At 43.2% G+C, this 19,687-nt stretch overlaps 2 protein-coding genes across 5 annotated transcripts; both read left to right on the top strand.

The window, feature by feature from the left end:
* Window positions 1–8,542: 8,542 nt before the first annotated feature.
* LOC118292347 (chromosomal protein D1) lies at window positions 8,543–13,150 on the top strand. Of its 3 annotated transcripts, none has more exons than XR_007030331.1 (3): window positions 8,543–8,853; window positions 9,824–10,000; window positions 11,839–13,150. XR_007030331.1 is itself a non-coding variant. In XM_035621245.2 (3 exons), exons 2-3 carry the CDS (start codon window positions 9,866–9,868, stop codon window positions 11,860–11,862), a joined length of 1,461 nt encoding a protein of 486 aa, XP_035477138.2. In that variant the 5' UTR covers window positions 8,544–8,853; window positions 9,824–9,865; the 3' UTR covers window positions 11,863–13,150. The 3 variants fall into 3 exon arrangements, 2 of the variants coding, with proteins under 2 accessions (XP_035477138.2, XP_035477139.2); XM_035621245.2 differs by having other exon boundaries at window positions 8,544–8,853; window positions 9,824–11,302; XM_035621246.2 differs by having other exon boundaries at window positions 8,547–8,701; window positions 9,824–11,302.
* A 910-nt stretch (window positions 13,151–14,060) lies between these two features.
* Window positions 14,061–19,432, top strand: LOC118292348 (transmembrane protein 79). 2 transcript variants are annotated; one of them, XM_035621248.2, is made up of 6 exons: window positions 14,061–14,230; window positions 14,321–14,422; window positions 15,812–16,613; window positions 17,217–17,411; window positions 17,770–17,992; window positions 18,322–19,432. In XM_035621248.2, the coding sequence occupies exons 3-6, from the start codon at window positions 15,923–15,925 to the stop codon at window positions 18,512–18,514; spliced, it is 1,302 nt and encodes a 433-aa protein (XP_035477141.1). In that variant the 5' UTR covers window positions 14,061–14,230; window positions 14,321–14,422; window positions 15,812–15,922; the 3' UTR covers window positions 18,515–19,432. The 2 variants fall into 2 exon arrangements, with proteins under 2 accessions (XP_035477141.1, XP_035477140.1); XM_035621247.2 differs by lacking the exon at window positions 14,321–14,422 and having other exon boundaries at window positions 14,062–14,230.
* The last annotated feature ends 255 nt before the right edge of the window (window positions 19,433–19,687 follow it).

Raw genomic sequence — 19,687 nt, 5'->3', positions numbered from 1 at the left:
AGGCGTGCACATTGCAGACTATGGCAGCATCGCATTAAATCAATAATAGTTTTCAATCTGCAAAAATATAATCAGCATATTTATCGTGATTGAAAAATAGCCATTATATTTATTAAATCTTAGTAATATTTCAATATGACTAAACATCTAATATGTATAGTTAAAATACCACGATAGTAGCGGTACAGAATCCACACAACAGAGAGTAATGTTGTACCTCTGTACGGTTGAAGATGAGATATCAAACCTGACTAATGTTGTAGTGGGATTAAAACAGAAGAGCTGACTTTTACCTCAGGACGACAATGAGGTGCTGCTCAGTGCTGAATGGAGTCTTTGAGGATATGGAAGATTCCACCAGCTACACTTGCAGAAGAAGTAGGTCAGGCAGACGCCTACAGTGAGCAACTGCAGGTTAAGTGCTCGCCTTTGTACTCGGAGACGGTCTTGGCCTCTAGTGGGAGGGGGGGCAGGTGGGGTGAGGTAGGGGGGGTGGGCTATGTTCAGTGTCTACCCACAAGAGGGAGACAAGTCCACTAAAATGCAGTTAGTTTGTGTGCCGCAGGCTGTTATTCCTTAAAATTCTAACAGTATCACAATACTAAAGTTAAATGTCAAAGCCACAGACACATTTTTATTATATTATATTATTTGATTTTGGTTGGAACTATGTGATAGATAGAAAATATACTCAAACATGTAGGGTATTGTGCTAATCTGAAACGTAGATTTATGACGAATGCGCGCAACTTTAAATAAAGTGTGAGATAAGGGTGAGACGTGTGACGGGAAGAGACAGACGAAGACAGACAGTGAGAGACGAGGAAGACCCTGCGTGGAGGAGGACGAGGACGAGACGCTGACCCTGCTCCGGTGCTCTGCAGTGTGAGGTAGTTGGTTGTATGGTTTCGCATAATAAACAGCCTGGAGATAACTGTACAACCTTCTAGCTTTCCCTGCGGTGTCGCCCACACGTCGTGTGAACGCCACCAACGTCCAGGCCTCTCGAGGTGGTAAGTACGAAAACTGACCTGGAAAAAGGACAAAAAGTTCAAAAAATGTCCGACTTTTTTATGAAAAAGTAATAATACAGAATCACATCCTTTCTCAGGGTTTTTTAGAGCTAAATAAATTAGACAAGATAATATGATGAGGCTGATCTTCAAGGTGTAATACAGAATGTTCTCTTTTTGCATTTGAAATCTTTTTACTTTTTCAAAGTCGTCTTTGTGTCTGGTTGATCCCTTTTGCAGCTTTGTACAAAAGAGCTGCACTGACAGATCACATCTACAGTCAGGTCTGAAATAATTCTACACTTCCTCTTCAGCAATTTGAATTCCAACCTCGTAATAATACTAATGCTAATGACATGAAAACTGTTTTTCGACACTGACTTTAAATCTAAAACAAATGAAATACGAATCAGCTTTTGTTGTCAAGGTCCAGCTAAGCCAGATATCGATATACCCACCTTGCTCTGCAGTGCTGTTTGATTTGTTATTTGGTGCAGTCCAATGGGGTGGAAAGCCAGCTATCGATAGGTGTTTTTTGGTTTTTTTAGCACACTGTGCACAAAAACTACAGAGCGTCTCTTTGGATGTTTAAAACCGGTAAAACAGGAGAGTCCCCCTGTAGAAAACTGACGTTTTGAATCATTTCACTGTGTGACATGGTCATTTTTCTGCTGTTTGTCGTAGATCCATCAACGGTTAAAACTGCATCGTCACACAAATACAACCATGGAGAATTTTATATATAAATATTATTGTTTAATATTTGGAAGCGTGTGTATTTGTGCCGTTGACGTGACGATACTCAGTGCTGCTCTTCTGTAGTAACGTCAGATAACGACAGTGTGCTCAGACATTAGTGCCAGTGTGTCCTGAAACTCTGGGCTGTATGTGAACTTGCTTACCGCCTCCGCCTCCTTCCCCTCTCCTTCCTGCACCCCACCCCCCATCAGCACTGCCACCACCCCCCTCTGTCCCCCAGTGTGTCTGGCTAGTGGCTCAGACACTCAGTTTCCGCATTGCGTTGCAGTGCTCCAGCGAGGGGGGGGGGGGGGGGGGGGGGGGGGGGAGCATATATCAGCAATCTCTGCCGAGCACTGCTCTTTTCTGTACGCACACAAAGAGACGACTCCCCGGCATGTTCCAAATCAGGAGGAAATACAGTCACAATACAGCCGCCTGCCACTGGCTATGTTATATACTCTGGCAGACTCCTACCATTGTTTTTAATGCGAACATTTCAAACATGATGCCAACAATTAAAAAAAAAAAAAATACGAGTTAAGTTTATTGTACTAAATTCTGTTTATCTCAACACGAGAGCATGAAATGAAAAAAGATTGCCCTTGCTATTGCCCTTTATTTTCCTGAAGTAAAATTTTGAAGATTTTTTTTTCCCCTTTTTAAGGTTCAAAGTTTAACTATTTTATTTCACAATTTACCGACGGCTTTCCCAATCATATGATCGTGGATAATTGGTCACTCGTGCAAACATAGGCGTTGAGATTCATGTGTGATGAACTGTGCAAATGGCAGACTGGTGTGTTAATGAAAGATGGAACAAGAGCCGCAGTTTTGTGGTCGGAATGGGCTGGGAGGTTAATCACCTTTGGGTTTTGCTGTGGCTTTGCTCCTCATGCTGTGTAAAATCCACTGCCTCCATCTGCGAGATTCCCCCAACCCCCTTCCCACCCTCATACACAGACACACACACACACACACACACAGACACACACACACACACACACACAGACACACACACACTACCCTCTCACACAGGATGCATGTGTGCACGGCAGTACACAAGGACATGCGCACACACACCTCGCACACTCCCTCGGAAACACATGGACTCTCTCTCCTCCAGATGCACTAACATCGCAGTGCAAGTTCAAACACACACAAACAAGCACAGAGTAGCGGACACCCATGCAGAGAGACACGCAGCACTGCAAGATGGGTGAGACGGGACGTCATGCCTGGGAAAAAAATGCGAGGGGTTACGAGTACGAGAGGGGGGGAGTGAGGGGGGGAGGTGGGAAGGGATGAGGGAACGAGGGGAAGGGCTGAGACGGAGCAGAGGGAGGTGGCGACAGAGTGATAGAGAGTGTTCAGGCAAAGAGAAGAAGAAAGAACACGGCTCAAGATACGGCGTGCTTGCATAAGTGTGTGCGAGTCCGTGTGCGTGTGCGTGTGTGTGTGATATATGTAGGTGACACAGATTTATGAAAGCAGAGGGTCATAGATGGAGGCGCTGTTGGTGGGAAGTGGGGGTGTTGGTACAGCACCAGATAATGGAATCAATGCAGTTGTCTGTGTGTGTGTGTGTGCGCGCGCCTGTGTGTGTGCGTGCATGCGCGCATGTGTGTGTGTGTGGTACCTGCCTCGTACACATTGCCTGCTCGGACTCTAATTGCCTGGAGAATTAGTGATGTGACTTGGCAGAGGGAAACAGGCACTAAACAGAGCCAGCGCCTGAGAGAGGGATAGAAGAAGAGGAGAGACAAAAAGAGGAGAGCGAGAGCGATGGAAGGGGTAGCAAGAGGGGAATAGCTTTTCTGTTCGCCGCCGCCGCAGCCGCCGCACGGCGCTCAGAGAAAAGGCAGACTGAAGATGGGGCAGGATAGGTTTTTATCAAGCGTTATTTTCTTTACCGCCGGATTAATTGATGCTTTTTTTTTTCCTCTCAGGGGGAAAATGGATCAATAACTCATCGTAAGAGTGCATTGTGTTCTGTGTCAGTGTGTGTTCTTCGTGTGTGTGTGTGTGCGTGTGCGTGCGTGCGTGCGTGCGCGTACCTGTTATATACATGCACTTGTAGTATGCATGTGCACGCTTCCATGAGTACAAGTGTGTGTTCATGTACAGAACACCAGGCAAATGGTGAGTTCACAGTGACTCGAGCGGGCCGGGGAACAAATATGAGATGGTACGACTCGCGACGTTCGCCCGCTATCTTCCATTCATTTGTGTCACGTTTTACTCTTTCGTCTTTTTCTTCTTTCGTTTTTCTTTTTTTTAATCTTAATGTTTCACTTCGTCCTCCCTCGATCCAGCGGTCTTTGTCTCTGGTTCTTCAGAGAGCAGCAGACGAGCTCGTAAAACTGGGACAGAGGAAAATATCTCAAAGCGCAGAGACAAAGAGAAAACAGAAAGAGAGAGAGGGAGAGACGGTCTAATTTTTTCACACAGGCGGCAAAAGGCTTCATGATCCGTCTTCCTTTGTGTAGTTGTTGCGTGTGTGTGTGTGCACCTGGTCTCAGACGGTAAGTTGGAGACAATGTTCTGGGCTGTTGGAGGACGACAGCGCTGTCGTCTGCACAGACTTACGTGTGATGCAAACGCAGCGTTTCTGAATAACTGAACCAGTTGTTCGAACCCCGGCTCACATAAGTCATGTGGCATCTGCAGTCAGGCTTGTGACATTTATATTGTCTGGACAAGAGTGAAAAATCAGCGCTGCTCCCTCAAGGCGGAACATCTTTTTCTTTGGGGGGGGGTGATTGCATAATCCTGTGAGATCACAAGGCCTGTAGGAAGATGTAAGATGACAGTGTTGTCTGCGGCTGCAGGCACAGCTGTCTGTGGACGTTCCATGTATGTGCATAGGCAGAGAGAGACGAGTGTGTGTGTGTGTGTGTGTGTGTGTGTGTATGTGTGTGTGTGTGTCTATGAACTGTATGACCACTCTGTTGGAGCTGAACGCTCATACAGGCTGGACGGCCATATGTTCATCTCATATGCAAATCTTGATTTCTACATTATATTTGAGGATTTTCCTCTGCATGCGTGTGTGTGTCTGTGTGTGTGTGTGTGTGTGTGTGTCTTCAAATGCTTTGTCTATCTGTCTGCCAGCAGGGGGCATTTTGTGAGAACGTTTCACTGCACAGACCTGCACTGAACAACAGACGCCGGCTTTCCGTCAGGAGGAAAGACGGCGGAAAAGGGGCCCTGGAAATGAAACGAGCGGATAAACAACGCAACGGAAAAATTTATAATTATATGTCGAGCAATGCATTTTAACATCTCTGTCCTCCTTTCGCAGGTTGTGATCTGGTCCGGTTTGTGCAGACGCGTCGAGGCGAAACGCTTCGTGTCGGACTGCAGATAACAGACGACGGTAACCATTGAATATGACGTGATATTTTTCTCTCATTTGAGAATCTACTTTTATTATAAATCAAGACACTTTGTATCTATTAGTGATTAAAATATTGTAATATTTAGATTTATTAAAAAAGTCCATCTCAGTGAGTATGCATGACCAAATGATCCACAATAAAAATACGTGACATATGTACGTCACTGATATGTTTTTCATGTTAAAATGTCATAACTTCCAGTAACATCTAAGACTCTGGATCTTAACTGTCTTTGTGTCTGTCGGCGTGCGTCATCGTCCCTGAGACCCTTAACCTGTGATGATATGAAAGGTCACAGGTGAGGTCCTTGGGAACAAAGGTGCATGCAGCTGCTTCTGGAGACTACGACGTTTCCTGACATTCGACTGAGAGGAAACCTCAGTTTGCCAGACAACATGTTATGTACTTTTGACGTCAACACAGATATCAGAAATGTAAACGTGTAAAACAGTCGTAGAATCCGAAATTTTGACTGCGTGAAGTGGTTGACACTTTCCAGACATCAGGGAGAGACGAGGAGAGACGAGACGGTTCTCTGGAGGGGGCGGGGCCTTTTGGCGATCTTTGTGTGACGGACACCCACACATTTCAATAAGAAGACAGCCAAAGGTCGTGACCCCGTTATATTATTCACATGAAAATTCCCACACTGCGGAACCTGTAGTCGACGGACCAGGAAACGCCAAGTGTCATCACCCTGATACTTGTTAAAAGTCCCCACAGCATCTGCTTTATTTTTGTCGTACTTTGCAAACATATATATATATATATAGTTTGCTGAAAAATAGGCTACAACCAACAATAATTTAGATTATCAATGCATCTGCTCAGATTAGTTATTTTAGAAGCTGGAAACAGAAAATGTTTGAATAATAAACCTTAACAATGAACCGATTATCAAAATAGTTGCTACTTAATTTTAATTGTGATTTCATTTTTTAAAGGATTTTTTTATGCACGGTGCTCTGGATTTTGCTTCTTTTTTATCATATGAAAATGTTTGAAGAAATGTTGAAATTTAGTTGTGTTGTTTTGTTAAATACCATGTGAATAAAATTTTAAAAAGCGTAATCTGCTGTTTTTTTTTATTGGCCATGCTGGTATCCACTTGCGTAGAAAAGGGCTTCAGGTCGCCGAGTTATGAATTGACTGTGAGATAAATGTTTCCGATCAGTGCAGTAAAGATCAACTTTTGATATGAGGTAGAGCAGAAAAATCACGTTAGCTGGCAGTGTCCAGGTGAATTAATGAAAGTGACTCTTGTCTCTTTGTCGGACCCTCAGCCCGACTCTGGGCCCGGGGCGGCTCCGTGTTCCCTGGCTCTCCGCCCGCCGTGTGTTTGTGCATCGCAGGACGGTTGACATTGATTGTGCAGGAGACAGACCGAGACACATTAGTACCCAGTTCGGGACCGCCGCTGAAAAACACATTAACTGGCTGCATTGGGAGCCCTGTCTGGTAACCATGGCAAAGCACACAGGGAGGGGGGGAGGGGAGAGAGGGGGGTTGAGATGGGGCAGCGGGTTCAGCGCGTCTCTCAGGATTTGTCTTTCTCAAACGCTCCTTTCCTTTCCTTCGGCCATGTCTGTCATTTTCTCTCAGCCTCCCTCTCCCTCTTTGGAAGTGACAGCTTCTCTCTCCCTCTCTTTCTCTTCCTGTCTCTCTCTCTCTGTCTCCTCACTCACATATAAACACAATTTGCATTTCTCTTTCTATTCTCTCGCCTTCCCCTTATTGATGTTGACCTCATCAAGCTGCCCTTACCTCACACTGTCTCCTCATCCGTCTACTCCTGTGCAATATAATCTTCCTCTCTCTTAAATTGTCTCTTCTTTTTTCCCCCCCACCCTCTTGCCTTTTCCTTCCTCACGTCTTTTGTTCACTAGTAGACAGGAAAGACGAGAGGGAGCAGAAACTGATACCGACAAACCATCTGAAGAAGGACTGATCAGACGATGATTTTCCCCAATCACACTCGTTGCATCAAAGTGTACAATTGTGAAATTGTTATGTGTCAATAGTAGATTCAATTCATTTATTCTATGAATCTTTTCTTCAGCTGCTGTGACACTTCACTTTTCCTGTCTGGGATCAATAAAGATTAACTCATCTATCATTCTCTTTTTATTGGGCTCGTCTTTGGTGAGCAGACTGATTCTTTTAGAGTTACACTTCAAAGCAACATGTTGGCTGGATAACTTAAATATATATTCAAAGATTGAAAGAAGCTTTATGCTTTTCACTGTCATAAGGTTCGTTTCAACATGAGAAGACTTTGAAGTCTGACGGCCACACTTCCTACAGCCTGTAGTGTGGCCTGTAGTTACATGATTGTCCTGAATGTTAAAACAGTAGCTGCAGTTCTTTCAGTTGCACAGAATATTTGCGATAAAGCTTTGTTTTATTAGCCACCGTCAGCATAGTATAGGTCATATCAGACCAAATGAATCATGGCAGCAGCAAAAGCCCAGAGTTCACCAAGGGTTCATTTTATTACTTGGGGAAAAGTGGTAAAAATAACTTTCGTCTCCGACTCTTCATGTGGGATCTGCAACAAAAAAAAGATTGTCTTTGTTGGACACAGCATAGTTTTAGAAGATTTAATCAGAAATGATGTACCATTCCTGGAAGGTGTCGCCCGTAAACTATGGACTTTTAATTGTTCTGCACAACAAACAAGGGAAATCATTCAAACTGATTTCATGAGACTATGTTCATAATTTAGATTTGTACTTAATATTAACAGACCATCTTTCCTTTGACTATTATTCAAATCAATGTTAATAAATCTTATTTTTAGTATGAGGGGCATTTTTATCTCAGATAAACACATTTCTTTGTGTAGAATAGAAAGAAAAATCTGCAGGCACCTGACTTTTTCAGGTATATATATTAGGTTCTTAAACACATTTCCTAACTCTTTTAACTGCAGAATTAAGGATGGATTGTGGATGGTTCATAATTAGATGAATATTCGACTCTGACGTGATTTGAACATGTAACCTTCTGATCTGGAGTCAGACCCGCTACTGTTGCGCCACAGAGTCATACATGTATTCACATTATTGATCACAGAAGAAAAGTGAGTGTCACAGCAGCAGGAGCACGGAGTGTGTCAAGTTAAATGCAGTTAAGTGAAGGAAACGAGGTAAGTGTTAAAGGTGCCGAGAAATATCATTAAATTTTGTCTAGAATATGAATAAATTGATTGTGTACAGTGTCTTGTGTCTGCAGAAATCCCTGAGAAAATAGAAGTAAACAAGTGAAATTGCAGGTTGGTGTGTGTGTGTGTGTGTGTGTGAGAGAGAGAGAGAGAGAGATAGAGAGAGACACAGGTCACAGTGACTGACAGCCTGCTGCGATGGGAACTGAAACTCTGCGCTGCAGTTTCCTCCGGAGCCTCTTAAACGTCACGGACGGCCGGAAGCGGTCGCAAATTTAAACAGCACCACATCAACAACAAAGGCGTGATTTGACTTATTCGGCCCGTCAGCCCGATCGATATCTGATGAGAAACTAAGCGAACGCCGCACAGAGGATTTCTTCCAGGTGAGATGAGCTCTCTGTCGGTCGCGGTGTTTCACCTGCTCGGCGCCGCCTGACTCTCTCTGCGTCGCCGTCGACTTTGAATCTGACTATTACCTGGACAACAATCTGGTCCAGAGTCGTCGCGGCGCTGACTAAAACAACAGTGTTGTCAGGTACAGTTGATGACACTACGGGGGCTTATGGGACTTTAAGTGCATTTCTAATGTTTAATGTAAGCACAATATTATTATTATTATTATTATTTTTCATGCGGCGATGTGAAGTGTGCGCATGTTGTTGTTGCCCCCTGAGGACCAGCGGTTCACCACCTTCCCGGCGCTTAGAAACATTTGAGCCCAGAAAATAGACACAGTCGTGTAAAACCCATCATGTAAATAATAATCAAAATATGTAAATTGTATTGATTGCCTTCAAAAATAATCATATGTATGTTACTCTGCAGACTAGTTTTGTTTGTAGAGATTATATTTGTTCATTGTGCTTTTTCTCTAGCAGAAGGATATTAATATTAATATTAATGTCTTATACAAAATGTGATTGTTAATAATGGTTTTCCTGAAATTCTAAATGTTGTCAAGTTGTTTTGCATGTGTTACTAAAGCAACGCACCTTGTACTCCGCAGATTTAGATGATAATAAGAATGTAAATAAAGTTTTGAAAAACCTTCTATTTATTGTTTTTGGATCACAAATAATCAGTTTGTGAACAGAAGCAAATTGGCTTGTGAGCTCCTTAAAATGTATCTGGTGTTTTCGTAAATCGTCAATTAAACATAATATATATTCAGATAAGTATTCATAACTACATTTAAAAGTGCATTTCCTATATATAAGGTATAAAGACAAATTTTAAAATTTGTTCTTTATCATATATCACACACCAAGATATTGAGGTGTGGAGCTTTAGATTTTTATTATCGTCTATGTTTCCTTTAATCAGGTGTCATTTTGTTGATTTTTAAAACGCCAATCACATATTTGGCGATATTTGGCAATTTATGTAAAAGCAAAACCCAGATCAAAGTCCTGCATGATCACACTTAGTGATGTAATTAGTATTATTAACTAGTTATATGTACACATTAACTCATAAACTCCTTATTTTCAATGTCCAATGAAAAGGTGCAAACCTCATAGAAGTTGATCCGACCTGAAGGCAGAAGTATGGAAGAAGAAATAAAGGCCGAGCCAGAACAAGGAGATGGTGCGAGCAAAGAGGGAGAGTCCAGTGCAGACGTATCCAGCAGAAGTCCCATGAAGAGAGCAAGGGGGCGGCCGCAAGGGTCAAAGAAGCTGAAGGTTTGTGTAACAGACATTAACCTACTGGAGCTGGTTTCTGGCATTTCCAATGGTGGGTCCACACAGCCCCTGAGAGGGAGAGGGCGTCCAAAACTCTCGGGCACGAAACACACAGTGCAGGAGGGGTCAGGAGACAGCCACGCTGATGACTCTGTGCAAACTCACAAAGCCAGTAACGGAGACGACACTCTGTCAGACCATACTCCGAAGAAAAGAGGCAGACCAAAAAAGTCTCCAGGCGAAAGCATCCCTGAGAAGGCCACGGCAGGAGACTTACCAAATGGTGGCTCTGCTACGCCGAAAAGGGGAAGGGGTCGTCCAAAAGGGTCGGTGAAACGCAAGTCGGAGAGTTTAGCAAGCAGCGAAGAGGGCGAAGGCGGTCCTGTAACGCCGAGGAGAAGAGGCCGACCAAAGGGCTCTCTCAATAAGAAGCCCAGACTGCTGGCGGAGGTGAGCAGCGAGGGGGAGGAGGAAACCGACGGAAGTCTGAACTCGCCAAAAAGAGGGAGAGGTCGGCTCAGGAAGGTCGTGGTGAATTACAGTGGGAGGTCGACACAGAACGCGTCAAATGGCATCGCTCCTCAGAGACGGAGGGGGAGGCCGAGAAAAAGTGTTGAACAAAAGAGCAGAGATCAACAAGAATTGGTCACAGGGCAAACGAAAAGGGGAAGAGGTCGACCCAAAGGCTCTTTGAACAAGAAACCTCCGGTTAATAAGGTGCACGGTAAGGTGGGCCGGCCACGGACAGTACATGTTGCACCTGTAACAGGGAGGCGTGGTCGGCCGAGACTACAGCCGGCCAAGAGGGGAAGGCCAAGAAAGTATCCTCTGCCGTCGCCCGAGGATCTGAAAAAACCTAAAGTATGGAAACCGCTCGGGCGGCCGAGGAAGTACCCGCGTGTGGACCCTCCAGAGGGCGCTCTGCCGGCCCCTCGCAGGAGCCGCGGTCGGCCCCGCAAGGCCGAGTCAAGGAAAGGCGCGCACTTACGCAAGAGTGTGCCCAACATGCCGTCCTCGCTGCGCAACCCGAACGATGGACCCCCGAGGAAAAGGGGCCGACCCCGAACTACTCAGAAAAGTGAGGACGTCGCGCCGCGGAAAAAAAGGGGCCGGCCTAAAGGTTCGGTCAACAAAAACAAAGGCAGAAGTGAAACGCAGCTCGACGGCGCCAAGCATTCAAAAGAAAAGAGTGATTCACCTGCTGTCGAGGTGGAATGTGAAGGAGAGCCGGTGGAGGCAGTGGTGGAGCACGACGTGCACGAGACTGAAGAGACGCTCATCGAACAGGACGCAAACTTTGAAGTTAGTGACCAGGCTTGATGAATGACGCTGGTCTGACCAAAAAGTTGCTGTAGTAGTCGCTGTTTTAAAACATAGATACAGTCTTTGTCAACGAAAACACACATTGTTTTTAATTAGGCTAGATAATCAGCAGCTCCTCGGGTTTCCCAACTAACTTGTTCATCTTGTTTTATTGTGCTTGATTTTTTTTTTTTTTTAAAGAGAACTTTATTTCTGTCATTTGAGTAAGCAGTACTAATAATCTTTTACTGGAACTGGCATGTAAAGTATTATCATAGATAATCATCATAGTGTTTGTCAGTTCAAACTTGACAGTAAAACAGTCGTTGGGGAAAAACTTGGAGGGGAAAACAATGAAGGGAAAAAACAACCACAGTGAAAATGTAGAGAGCCGAAGTGCGAGCCTCACATCCGGGCTGCAGCCTCTGTTCCACCAGCTTCTGTACCTCCGACTGACATTGTCTTTTATTTGTCTCTCTGTTTCCTTCCTTCCTTCCTTCCTCCTCTGTTCCTGGGGTTTACTTTCCATATTCTAGGACAGTGATCGCCAACCTTTTTAAGCCCAGGACCCCTGACATCCTCAGCCCTGGAGAAAGGCGAGATCTCCCTATCGAAGCATCGAGAGAAAAAGACCAAATCTTCTAAATTGGGGCCTTTTATTTAGGCCAACTGTATTTGAATAACATGAAATACTTTGCTCCAACTTTCAATTTGATGCAACAACAAAAATAAAACCTGTAACTGTCTTCAAACAGGCCATAGCTACTTATCTTTAAGAATTTATTTTCTATTTGCATTATACAAATATGCAAATTATTTTGTTCATAGTGGACGAATTAAAAAACAAAACAGGTTATTGGCCTGTGTCTTAGTAGTATACATGTTAAGGGCAGCTTAAACAGAAATGATGACAAAAACCATATTAGAATGGTTTTAAACACTTACTGGATTTGAATTAATTTGCGTTAATCTGAAAGACGACGTGATTTTGAACGAGTTGCATCAGAACCCAAAAGTTGCACTTTCACCCCGGCTCTCTGTTGAGTATCTGTTGGAAGATGTTTTGAATATAGAATATGTCTGAATGATCATTTTTGGTCACTTTGTTTCTAAATGCCATTTCACACTCATAATATGTCGTCATATTTGTTTCGCCTTAATTTGTCAAAGCTTTGAATGTACAATGGGTTTCTGTTGATTTAGATCAGTGTGTCGTTCTGCACAGACCAGCCTCTTGATTTGTTTTTAGTTTTGTTACATGCATTCCTGGACTGGACGATAATCTCTGTGTCAACGCCCTCCTGCCGCTCACAGTCACTCTCAAGGTTTCCTCCTCCTCCTCCACTCGAAAGCCTTTACTTTTTTTTGGTTTCAGCTGTTAGTTGAGTTTCTGTTTTTTTCAACCTTTTCTCGAATGTTCACATTCGTTTGCGTTCTTTTTTTCCAATAACTTGAGACTGACATGAGATTAAAGTGAGTGGGTTGATTTCACAGACATTATATGAACTTTTTTTTTTCGACACCTTGTGTAAAATAATTCTTGTGTGACATGACTTTTACATTGTTATTTCTGATATTAACTCCCTGTGTGGTCGGGTCAAACAGTTGACGTTTCTAAATGCCAAACTGTGCTTCTGTGTCCAGTTCTGTAAAAAAAAAAGAAAAAGAAACGTGAGTCGAGGACGGAGACAGAGGCTTGAGATTTTAAAGAGTTACTTTGAGATTCGATCTGGATTTGTGAAGTCAAATCAATTTAAGTGGATTAATTTGGATTTTTGTGTGTTTGAAAGCAAGAATCCAATAATTTGTGACTTTATGGTCTTGAAATAAAAGGTTCTTGCAGTTTTATTTTTCACGGTGTGTGGTGTGATGTTTGGATCACGTGTCGTTCTGTTGTTGTTTGTTTTTATTCTGTTCTATTATTCAACTCCAGACAGTTTACATGAGAGAAATGATCCATAGGCAACAATTGACTGTTTATAATCCTGTTCGTGGGCGGCAGCTCCGCCTCCATCGGTCCCTTGTGATGACGTGACTGGTAAATAAAGGTCGTATTTTTTCTGACAGATGAGTCACTACAAACAGTTAAACCAAGGGTCTGTTTGTGTGCCGCATCGATTTGACTCGGATGCATTTTTAACTGCAGAGAGATTCTTTCATGGTGTGTAAATTCAACATAGTCCAAGGAAAATGTCCACAAATACTGCAAAAAGATTATATATACGTTATTTATATTATAATTTGACAATAATATGCTATAAGGATTAGGTGTGGTAAATTTAAATGGGGCCAAAAATAATTTTGTGCGAATCTTTGCCCAAAAGTCCCCCGGAGCCAAATCGATCACCAGTCGCCAATTGCTATGAGAGGCTTTGCGACACGTTGCAGCCTCTGTCTAGACTTCTAGCAGGCTAAATGGATCGCTAGACAACTGAGGACACCAAACGTGCCCACCTACACCCACACCTGACTATATGTCCCTGAATGCACCGCGAGAACCTGCTGACTAGCTTCCACAATTTGAGGTGAACTGCAGCTAACTTATGTCCATTCTGCGGTCCCGCTGCAGTTGTGTCGACTATAAGCACTGTATGATTTGCAGCAGTCCTTTGTTAGCAGTGAAGGAAGAGTCCAAACCCTCGGAGATTCAACCCTCTGAACGTGGAGTGACGTCAAATTACAAAGGTGGGTCTCGGTGGTGACGTGTTTTATTTTTGTGCGTGGTCTTTTTGGTACACGGAAAATGAAGCAGAGTGACACCTCTTCGCCGCTCGCCCGTCTGTGGTGGAAGTGGCTGAGTACCTACCTGGTCACACCTGCCGAGTCACTTCTCTCCTCACCAGCGAGAAACTCCTGAAATACACGAAGTCAACTCTCACAAACGAACTGCCCGAGTGTTTCAGCGATGTGACCGGATCAGAAAAACAGGTACGTCGAACCATTAATCATCAATATAATATATATATATATATATATATTTTGATGTGAAAATATCTCAAGTGTCGCATGTAAATACAGAGTCGCCAAACAAGTTTTCAACTCGAGCCCGAAACTCCACTTGTCTCTGCTGTGCGCCGGGCCTACGAGATGGGAAACCAAGTGAGACTTCCGGTCGTCACAGTGAGTCTGGAGAACAACGGCCTGTTTGTTTTTCAAAGCATGAACTGTGTTGTGGCGTGTTCAGAGTCCGTTACAGGTTCAGTGGGTCTTCTTCCCAACAAGAACATGGCATGTCAAACTGACACACTGTCACAAAAGCTGATATATTATATTTCCTGCAGGCTGCAATTCTGCTTTACAAATATAAAGACTTAGACATCAAACTGTCACAACAACTTGATTAACATTTACTTAATTGTAAATATCTTTTAGCTGCTGTAGCAGCAGCCGTGTAAATATACACACACACACACACACACACACACACACACACACACACACTGCAGCTACAAAGTCCAGGCATGTGTATGCGGAGAGAAGGAATCCAGTTATGTTTATATAGCCATTACTCACTCTAAAGTTGAAATGTATCAGTGTTTTTCTGTTAATAATTTGCCAGTCTGAATAACCGTACAGATGAGTCACTGTTGGGGTGAGACCGGGGTTTGTCAGGCCTCTGTAATGTGTGTGTGTGTGTGTGTGTGTGTGTGTGTGTGGGGGGGGGGGGGGGGGGGTAGTGAACCATCCTGTACAGTTGCTGCTCATGTTATGGCGATAACATTATTTCTTTTTTTTTATAGTGTTTAATAGTAATAATAATAATAATAAATTGCATAGACGTGGATATGGGCGTAGATTTTGGATATACAGTGTTTCAGTAAATAAGGTGTCTACAGTCAGTTCTGAATATTAATATATCCCCTCTGCAAATCTGAAAGAGGCTGCGTTTCAAACGGTTTTAGTTTAGATGGAAACTGACCGAGGGTTAGTGCAGTAGTCATGTGTTATATGTTATATATGCAGCAGTTTACTTTGGGTGTCTGTCCCTGCTATGCAGAGTTCTAGATAATTTCCGTCTGTGTGGGGGAAGATAAATAAATACAGGGCAACACACCCATGATAAACAGAACAGAACTCAGAAGTTGCGCTTTCACCCCGGCTCTCTGTTGAGTATCTCTTGGAAGATGTTTTGAATATAGAATATGTCTGAATGATCATTTTTGGCCACTTTGTTTCTAAATGCCATTTCACACTCTTAACATGTCGTCATATTTGTTTCGCCTTAATTTGTCAAAGCTTTGAATGTACCATTGGTTTCTGTTGATTTAGATCAGTGTGTCGTCCTGCACAGACCAGCCTCTTGATTTGTTTTTAGTTAGTGCAGTAGTCATGTGTTATATGTTATATGTGCAGCAGTGTACTTTGTGTCTGTACCTGCTATGCAGAGTTATACATACATACAGGGCAACACACCCATGATAAACAGTGAACTTTGATTTATTTATTCATTTTATGGACGCCGAGCAGGATGTTGTCTTGAAACCTCGTTGTAACTTCTTTTCCTCGTAGGGAAATCCACAAATATGACTTATGGCTACCGGAAGAAGATTTGGTAAAAGTCAGACTAGTGACAGAGCAACAGGTATCAACTGAAAATCGGATTTGACAAGTTTGACAAGAATGTCTGTCCCCGTCGGATTTATCTCAGAGCCAACAGAAGACGTGGCATTTTCACCTGATGGCCCGACTGCAGAGCCGCGAATAGCCGAAAGTAAAAATCCACAATGTGAGGACAGAAGCGAGATTACAGATGAGGAAGATGAAGAAAAATCAATGTTGAAGGAGGAGGAAGAGGAAATGACCAGCTCTGCTCACCTGGAGCCGAGCACGTTACCGTGGCCTGGAGACCTGGACAAGAGGCCTCAAGTGGACAACAATGATGGAGTCTGGTCAGAAAAAGGAGTTTCAGAGCCCGAAGAGAGAGACAAGGGGATCGGCGGAGGAAGTCAGGACCTGTCGAAGAAACAGAGCCAGGTGGAGTGCGACGGAAGGAGCAAAGCCAAGTGGAGAGAGAGCATGCCTGAGGGAGAGAGGTGGAGGGACTATGATGGATCACAGGCAGATGACGAAGATGAGGAGGACGAGGAGGACGAGGAGGAGAATTTGTATGGAAGAGAGACGAATTGGATGCCAGAGAAAGCTGCTGCTCTCGGTTTCACTCCACAAGTCACAATTGTGCATCCGACCTGCAAGAAGCTTCCGGAGGAGAGTCGGCTCTTCATAGATAAGGACGTAGAGAAGGAGCCGCAGGTGGATCCCGACTTGGCAGCGCAGTACTGCCCAGAGTGGACGGAGCCGGACGACAAGTACTGTGAGGCCGCTTTACAGTTGATAACAACAATAAGAATAATAATAATGATGAATAAAACAAACCAAGGATAGAAAATAATTGTAAAAAAAATTGCTAGCTGGGGCATTTTAAGTCTTTATTAGAGAGACAATAGATCAATAACAGGAAATGAGAGGAGAAAGATAGTCAATGATAAAGTCTCTGTCCAGACTCAGACCAAGGATGTTATGGTTCACGATCACCACCTTAGATCCTAAACATCACATTTCTTAATCCCACTTTACTAACCATGAAGTGATTTTCTTCCCAAACATCCTTTTAAACGCCTATTAAATCGATTATGTGAGATTAAGTAAGATTATCATTGAGCAAGATCTTTGTCAGTGATCCTAAATTAATCCAAATCCTCTGTTTTGTTTTTAAGAACTGAGAACAACTAATCCCCGTGATTTCAAATATTGAAGAACACCAGAACTCGCTGTGCTTCCGATTTTAAATTTACTTTATACAGCCGGATGATGTTAAGACGTTAATTTTTTTAGTTTGAAGAGTATTTCATTTGATTTATCATGTTACAAATCACTGTGTTAAAAATGTGTGTGTGTGTTCTCACTCCTTCCTCAGACCTGTGTGAGAATGTGTGCAGTGTAAAACTGCGGCTGGCTCTGGCGACGGTCGCTGCAGCCCTCCTCTTCCCTCTCCTGGTGTGGGGCGGATACGAACTCCTTCCCTTTGACCCGCCCCTGCTGGAGAGCGCCCCCCTCAGGGTGGTGTACACGCTGCGCTGCTCCTTCTTCGCTTGCATCCCCATCCTGCTCGGTAAGACCCTCAGCATGTTCACGACGTGTGAAGTTTAATCCCTATCCATAGACTGTAAGTAAAGATGGAGGACGCGTCTCAACTGGATCCCACTATGCTGTACTGTACTAACTGGAAAAATGGACACTTGAATAACATCAGTGTGATAAGAACTACGTAAAATGACAGAAAGCAAATTTGAGAAAAAATGTATTTATTGTGTACTTTGCCTTTTTAGTCATCTGCTAACATGGAAGAGGCGTGGTTTATGACCTACACTGCAGCCAGCCACCAGGGGACGTAGAGATGATTAGGCTTCACTTTTGAGAAACTTTAAAAAAAGCATCAAGTGTAACGACGGTCCCTCGTCTCTCTGCAGGCGTCGTGGTGCAGGGCGTCGCCCGGCTGCGTCACAGCGAGCTGAAGCCGCTCTATCAGAGTAAGATGATGAGCAGAGAGGTCGCCGTGCACTGGCACTACATCAACGAGTCGCTGGCCCTCTTCCTCTTCTACTTCCTGCAGCTCGCCGTCATGGCAACCTACATCAGCCAGGAGCTGGTCAAACTGGTGCCGCTGCTCACCGTCATGTTCGTCTTTGGCAGGTAGGAAGGTTTTCTGACGGTTGACGATTCTGGTCTGTGAGAATAAATTGAAGTTTCAGTGGTGAATGAGAAACGTTCTCAGACACACTCAAATACATGATGAGGGAAAATTGGAGCAAGTATAATCCAGCTTTAAATCATCAAGCACTTGATACAAAAACTAAGGAAACACATGAAGGAGATAAGTCGTCTATTGTTCCTGCTTGAAAAAGGCGAGTGTGTTTTGGTGATCAGATCTTTCTGTCGCTGTATATTCAAATCAAGCTGATTATTATCAAGAGTACATTAATCTACTTAATCAAATACATTAAAGCTCTCCTGTGCCGCAGGCTGATCTACTGGCTCTGCCTCTCTCTGGGCAGCAGCATCCGAGGCCTCGGGTTCGGCTTCTCCTTCTTCCCCATACTGGTCATGCTGGGCGCCAACTTCTACTACATCTGCTCGTCGGTCGGACAAGACGCGGTTTTTGATGTAGAGCCGCCAACCACAGCTCCACCTCCCAGGCAGCGCTGGTGGGGTTAAAGGGACGACATCCGAAAGATGATGAGGAACTCAGAGACAAACAACAGTAAACATCACGACAAAACAACACTCGCACAAAAACACGGCTTGGTCTTTTAAAGTTATAATCCCTAAGATTGTGGCTACTTGTGACGAAAGGATCAGATTATTTAGAGATTTAAAACCGATGAAAAACTGCAGGAAATGACTGGTGATTGTTTCTTGAAAGCACTTTTTCTAAGAATGCTTCACAATAAAAGCCTCATTTTTGCAACAACAACAGGAAAGCTATGATTTAAAACTTAATCTGGCACAATGTAAAGACTGAGAATAGTAAACTATGTGATCAGTGAGATAAAAATGTACTTAGAAATACAACAATATTCACTCAAAAAGGAAGTTTACTCAAAAAAAACCCAACTTATTTCATGCAACCTGAAACTCTACAGAGATTTATTTCTTCAAAATGTTTATTTTTACAGTTTATCTTAAACCTTGTAACTTCTCGTCTGGAGCTGCTTGAATCAAGTTTTGAGGCTGAATACTTTCAGTGTGATTCATCCAGTGTTTTGATGAAATGCACAAAAACACAGACATGGAAAAACTAAAATCATGCTGCAGTTAGTTATAAGCACTCAATCAAAAGATCTGGATATCAAAAGAAATATATTTCAGGGTTATATTTTGATATTTTTTTATGTAAGATATTGAATTATTCATATTAAGTTGTTTTAAGAATGTTATTTTGTTGTCACAGAACTACGTTATACCTGAGACAGTTAAATACTGTACATCGTTGTTGATTGATCAAAGCCTTTTCAATGTTTATAGCAACTTGAGTTGCTGGTTCCTTCTCATTGTATGGATGAATGTGTATTTAAAGTAAATACCATCAACATTTGGGACCTTGAATGAATAAAATTAAGCTTCATTACCAAATATGATTTGCAGTAGTTTCCAGCAGCTGATGATTCAGATCCAAATAGACTTGAGGGGGAAAGGTGCTCACACTCAAAGAGAGAGAGGAGGAACAAAAAACAAGGAAATGCCAAATGGAAAACGTCATCAATCATGATTATAATTATTGCTCAAACAGCGACTTACAACTTTGGCTCCTTTGCGATCGTGATTAATGATTCACGAGGCGAGTTTCAATAGCATCAAATCGTCGGAGCCCAAATTCAGAGTCTGAAA

This window comes from Scophthalmus maximus, chromosome 22, assembly GCF_022379125.1.
Source record: "Scophthalmus maximus strain ysfricsl-2021 chromosome 22, ASM2237912v1, whole genome shotgun sequence".
In the NCBI taxonomy this organism is placed as follows: Eukaryota; Metazoa; Chordata; class Actinopteri; order Pleuronectiformes; family Scophthalmidae; genus Scophthalmus; species Scophthalmus maximus.
The sequence above is the reverse complement of the archived record's forward strand: the minus strand, read 5'-3'. Positions and strand labels throughout refer to the sequence as shown.

What these genes read in the sequence shown, in the direction of transcription:
- LOC118292347 (XM_035621245.2), top strand. Translation starts at nt 9,866, where the DNA reads ATGGAAGAAGAAATAAAGGCCGAGCCAGAACAAGGAGATGGTGCGAGC. An exon ending in AACAGGACGCAAACTTTGAA is followed by an intron (nt 11,303 to 11,838) that starts GTTAGTGACCAG and finishes TCCATATTCTAG; the next exon opens with GACAGTGATCGCCAACCTTT.
- LOC118292348 (XM_035621248.2), top strand. Translation starts at nt 15,923, where the DNA reads ATGTCTGTCCCCGTCGGATTTATCTCAGAGCCAACAGAAGACGTGGCA. An exon ending in GGAGCCGGACGACAAGTACT is followed by an intron (nt 16,614 to 17,216) that starts GTGAGGCCGCTT and finishes CTCCTTCCTCAG; the next exon opens with ACCTGTGTGAGAATGTGTGC. An exon ending in TTGCATCCCCATCCTGCTCG is followed by an intron (nt 17,412 to 17,769) that starts GTAAGACCCTCA and finishes GTCTCTCTGCAG; the next exon opens with GCGTCGTGGTGCAGGGCGTC.